General features: G+C 42.7%; 1 protein-coding gene across 1 annotated transcript in view; it reads left to right on the top strand.

Annotated features, from left to right (window-relative positions):
* Positions 1–118: 118 nt before the first annotated feature.
* The window catches only part of LOC126394450 (barH-like 1 homeobox protein), a 7197-nt gene continuing 1889 nt past the window's right edge, over positions 119–5426 (top strand). The window contains exons 1-2 of the mRNA XM_050051267.1: positions 119–771; positions 3708–3909. Coding sequence (XP_049907224.1) covers positions 363–771; positions 3708–3909 — 611 coding nt within the window. The 5' untranslated portion in view covers positions 119–362. The remainder of the gene's footprint in view (positions 772–3707; positions 3910–5426) is intronic.

Genomic DNA, 5426 nt, shown 5'->3' on the forward strand with positions numbered 1-5426 from the left:
CTCCCCTGAGAACATTATTTAAAGTGCCCCCCCCCCTGCCCCGCCCCCCCTCCCCCTCATTAATAACGAACAGTCCCTAACATCTGTCTCCGTCACATCAGCACACAGCTGCTCTCAGTGTGTCAGTGGAGCTGATCATCAGCAGCTGATCACCTGATCAATAATCATCTCTCAGCAGATGGACTTTTAATTTCTGAATCTTATTTTTTTACTTCACTGAATTTAAACCGGGAAAATGACGTCACAAACAAAGTAATATTTGAAGTTTCACGTCACATGTTGTGTTGTTGGACTCTCCTGTCTCCTCTGTGATGTTCCTGCTGAACACCTGAGCGCTCACTCTCACCTGAGTCCGGCCGGAGATGGAGGTGTCTGCCTCCAGGTTCCGCATCGACTCCCTGCTCTCCCTCAGGCCGCCCGGGGCGCTCCTGTCCCGGGCAGAGGCTCCGGAGCTCAGCCCGGGGGGCAGCAGCGGCTGCTCGGCGCCTCCTTCACCGCGAAGAGAGCCCGTTCCTCGGCTGGACTCTCCGCCGCTGCCCGGTCACCTGCAGGAGCTCCAGCCCCGCACCGTCAGCTCCTCCTTCCTCATCCGGGACATCTTAGCGGACTGTCGGCCCTACTCTGACCCGGGACTGGTCTACCCTGACCCGCGACTGGTCTACCCTGACCCGGGACAGCCCGAGCTAGAAGCCGAGCCGTTCCAGTCCGGACCGGAAGAAGACTTTCAGGATAAAAGTCACAGCAGCTCGTCTTCAGACTCTGAGTCCAGAGGTATATTTACTATAATTATAAACACTAAATAATATGAGTTTAACTGGGTGAGGACAAACTGACGGTGTCAAATATAATATAATAATACAGTTAAAAGTTATTTTATAATTTGTCAGAAAAAATAAATTTCTGAATAAAAAAAGACAAAAACCTAATTTAATGTTTTTATCTGTTTAATCTTAAATTCATGGATTAATCAGGATCTGAAATAAAATCAGTTTGTGATCATAACACATTTTAATTTAAAATAATACAGCACATAATCAATATATCAATATATAAAGACTGTTAGAATTAATATTCATAAATCAGATCATTTAATATTTTTGTTTTATTTAAAACTCGTTTTTTTTTCACCTGCTGATTAAAAATATTTATTTGTAGAGAACAGACTGAATAAAGACTGAGTGAAGTCACTCTGCTGAGAGACATTTATTTATTCTCACTTCATTTCTCCTTCAATAACAATAATAAGCTGTAATATTTTTAGTTTATTGCCAAATATATAATCAGATATAGTTATTAATCAGCATTCAAGTATTCATCAGCGCAGTAATAATAAAATCATCTGAAGATGAAAAAAATGTTAATTTCTTTTTTAAATAGATTTTATTTCCGAGTTTTTAACATTTGAACTAAACAGACATAAATACAGGACAGAAACAAATTGATAACAATAAATAAATAATAACAATATATTATTAATGTCTGTAAAATGAACTTGTGTGTTTTATTTTGTGAAGCTGCTTCTGAAGGAAAAGATTTTTGTTATCATTAATTTGAATCAAATCTTTGTTTTTTAATTTTTCTGCGGAGATTTTAAAGTTTCAGTTACACATTATTGTTTTTATATAAAACACTGTCACATATAAGTAAAATTAATTCATATATATATATATATATGTTGGTGTTTCAGATGTCGTCCAGAAGAATGATCAAGATGATCAAAGTTATTTCACCTGTCGGTGGTTTTAATGTTGTGGCTGATCAGTGTGTGTGTGTGTGTGTGTGTGTGTGTGTGTGTGTGTAGTGACTGGTCGACTGATACAAAAATAAATGCATAAATCTTATATTTTAATTTATTCTGCTGCCGTCATGTTTTAATCAGGAGGCAAATTAAAGACAAATGTTCATTAATTATTGATCAGAAAATCTCATGAAAGACTTTTTGATTTATTCACTTCTGTAGAATGAGTTTATTATTATTATTATTATTATTATTATCATTATCATTATTATTATTATTATTATTATTATCATTATTATTATTATTATTATTATAAACAACATGAGAGACGTCAGATGTTTCATCACAGCAGACTCAAATATGACCAGTTAACACAAACCAGTCTGACTCCTCTGAACCAGTTTAAGTTTGTTATAAATAATCTGGTTTATTTTTAATGAGGTTGAAACAGAAATAAAACGATGATGGATTATTAATAATGAAAGTGTGAAGTGATGAGGTGATGAAACATGTAGACGAGTGTAAGCGTGTCAGTGTGACCTCAGAGGGAAACATCATCAGCTGACGTCAGACTGAAGACACGTCTTTGTCTTTCACGTCTTCAGACGTCAAATCTGTTCGATCCTAAACACAAACTGAAGCTGAGAGCGTCCCGTCAGAGGTCCATGTTAAACAGGACTCTGGGTGAAACATTGAGACAAACTCAGCCTGCTGTCACCTGGAGGACATCTGGAGGACAGAGGGACTGATGTCTCAGCAGGACCTGCTGTGTTTGTCTTCAGTCGACTCGATGACTGTCGCAGTCTTTATCATCATGGCTGCTGCTCCAGTCCTCACTGAGGCTGAGACGGTCCTGAACGGTTTCTGACCTTCAGTCTGAGGCGTCAGGGACACGTCTGCTCTGTGTCCACAGCGTCAGGACTCAACATGGAGGAGCAGAGTCTTTATTCTCACAGATCAGAACAAACTCACTTCTTTTAAATCAAGACTGAAGACTTTTCTGTTTCCTGCCGTCTTTTATCAAATCAAATCTTAATTTCTTCACTGAGCTGAACTTTGATTTTAGTCTTCATTTTATTTTTGATCCTTTCGGCTCTTTAACGACAGTTGTTAAATTGTGTAATGTCCTTTTATAATGTGTTTCTTTTGCATCTTGGTGTTTTTTGTCAACTCTTTGAGTCGCCATGTTGCTGAAATGTGCTGTAGAAAAAGATTTACCTCGACTCTGAGGATCTGAAACCAGGTCTGGATTAAACCCTCAGCCCCCCTCAGGCCGTCAGGTCGCAGCTCCTCAGAGTTTCACCTGATAACAGATTCAGTCTCGTTCAGTCCAAAGTGACGTCAAACCTCAACAGACAACAGAGTATTTACTGAGTGACTGCAGCGCACAGACCTTCTCAGAAACACATTTAAGGATTTGAAAAAGAAAGACTGCATGTAACGAGTAAAAACTTTACATTTCCTGTGAAAACAGAAGTTAATTTTTAAAAGAGACGATGCACGAATGAGCGTAGAAAACGTGGCGTCTCAGCGCAGCCAAACTGACACAGGAAGTCAGGTAGAGCGTCAGATTTAGACGTGACGGGCGGCTGACAGAGAGTTGGTATTTGGCAGGTTGGGATGAGAACGTGTTATTTTCACTAAAACACCTGCAGGTAGAAGACACACGGCCCAGCAGCGTGCACACTTTATCTTTACTGTGAATTAGAAAACGGTCAGTGGGCCCCCTGGCTCCCTGTTATGGGCCACGTTTGGGCCGCGAGCTGTAAGTTGAGTCTCGCTGCAGTCACACCTGGTCATGAAGAATGGTGAGAGTTTGGATTCTGCGTTCGGCGGAGAAACGAGAGCGAAAAACAGTTTTCTTAATGAATTCAAAGGCTCATTTTGTGGTGAAGTATCTTTTAAAAACTGACTGACCAATCACCTGACAGCTCTGACGTGATGTCATTTCTACCTGTGAACCCCTCAGGGCAGGGCGGGGCCTCGGACACTGTGACGGAGCGTCTGAAGAAACCTCGTAAAGCTCGGACGGCGTTCAGCGACCAGCAGCTGTCGAGGCTGGAGAGAAGCTTCCAGAAACAGAAGTACCTGAGCGTTCAGGACCGCATGGAGCTGGCGGCGTCTCTGCAGCTCAGCGACACGCAGGTGAAGACCTGGTACCAGAACAGGAGGTAAAACACCTGACGGGTCGCCACACAAACACACTGAGGTCACTTTCAGTCTCTGTGGTCGTACAGGAAACACAGGAACACGTCAGAGCAGCAGATTAAATATCACACAGACATATTTAATCTTTTATTTTAAACATTTATTCTGATTAAACACCATTAAAGGTCCAGAGTGAAGGATTCTGGGAGATATACTGACAGAAATAAGAGTCGTGTTTTCGTGACGTTTACATCCTGTCTGGATCCTGACCTTTGAATCTGTCGCTTCTCTGAGATCCAGCTGACTGATTCGTCTTGTGACATCAAACGGCAGTTTCTCCATTCAAATTAAAAAAAGAACCAATCAGCACCAGGGGCGGGGCTAACACTGTTGAACCAATGAGGAGTTAAAACAACAACAGCAAACGCTGCGATCGAGTCTGATCTAAATCAACATGTCTTCTCAACGTCGCCCGACATCATAGTTTGTTTTGACTTCGCACTGCTGCGATCGTAAAGTCGGAGAAGAACAGGTGCGTAGTTATGACTCACAGACTGTGCGTCAAGATGGCCGCCACGTCTCCACTTCCTCCCACTGTTACAAAATGAAGCCAAAATATTGACTGCTGCCACGATGGGCTGGTGACGTCACCTGTAGCCAGAGTCTGCGCAGTAACCCTCTCCACCGGTGTCAAGTTTCCACCCAAACGTCCAATCATAAGCAGCCCAATTGATCTCAAGCACACTGATTGGACCACACAGCTGTCAATCATGACATCACACTTCACCTGCATCAAATACCTGATTCAAACCAAACTGATCAGACAAACAAACATCAGCGTGATGAGAGCGACCTGAAATGACAGAAAACCTTTGATGTTTGAGTTTTTAGTTTGGAGGGGGCGGGGCTTATGATCGCCATCCAGCAGGGGGCGGGGCTTATAATCACCATCCAGCAGGGGGCGGGGCTTATGATCACCATCCAGCAGGGGGCGGGGCTTATAATCACCAGCCAGATGATTTGGCTTCACTTTCTGGATGTCGTCCATCTTCATATACGTGGATCACAAATAACGTGTCAAGTCCCGTTTCCTGCTGTAGAGGAAGTGACCAACAGACAGACACTTGGTGACACGTCTAAACACACGTATGATGCTGAATATATTAAACTGTGTGGACCTGATGACTAAGGAGAAACCTGGACCACCTGGGGACCGCTGGGCTACGGTCTGACTGTGCAGCACTGGACTTAAAATGACTTTAGTTTGGGTTGAATCCATTTCAGTGCACCACTTAAGTTTATTTAAGTTTAAGTTTATTTACTTTATTAATCCCCCTGAGGGGAAATTCAATGTTTTCACTCTGTTTGTCAATTACACACAGGTCTGAAAGACACACACATGCACAAACAGGACCTATACATGCACTAAGTGGAGAGATGTCAGAGTGAGGGGGCTGCCCTTGGTGAGGCGCCCCGAGTGGTTGGGGGGTTTGGTGCCTTGCTCAAGGGCACCTCGGCAGTGCCCAGGAGGTGAACTGGC

The sequence above is a fragment of the Epinephelus moara genome, chromosome 8, assembly GCF_006386435.1.
Source record: "Epinephelus moara isolate mb chromosome 8, YSFRI_EMoa_1.0, whole genome shotgun sequence".
In the NCBI taxonomy this organism is placed as follows: domain Eukaryota; kingdom Metazoa; phylum Chordata; class Actinopteri; order Perciformes; family Serranidae; genus Epinephelus; species Epinephelus moara.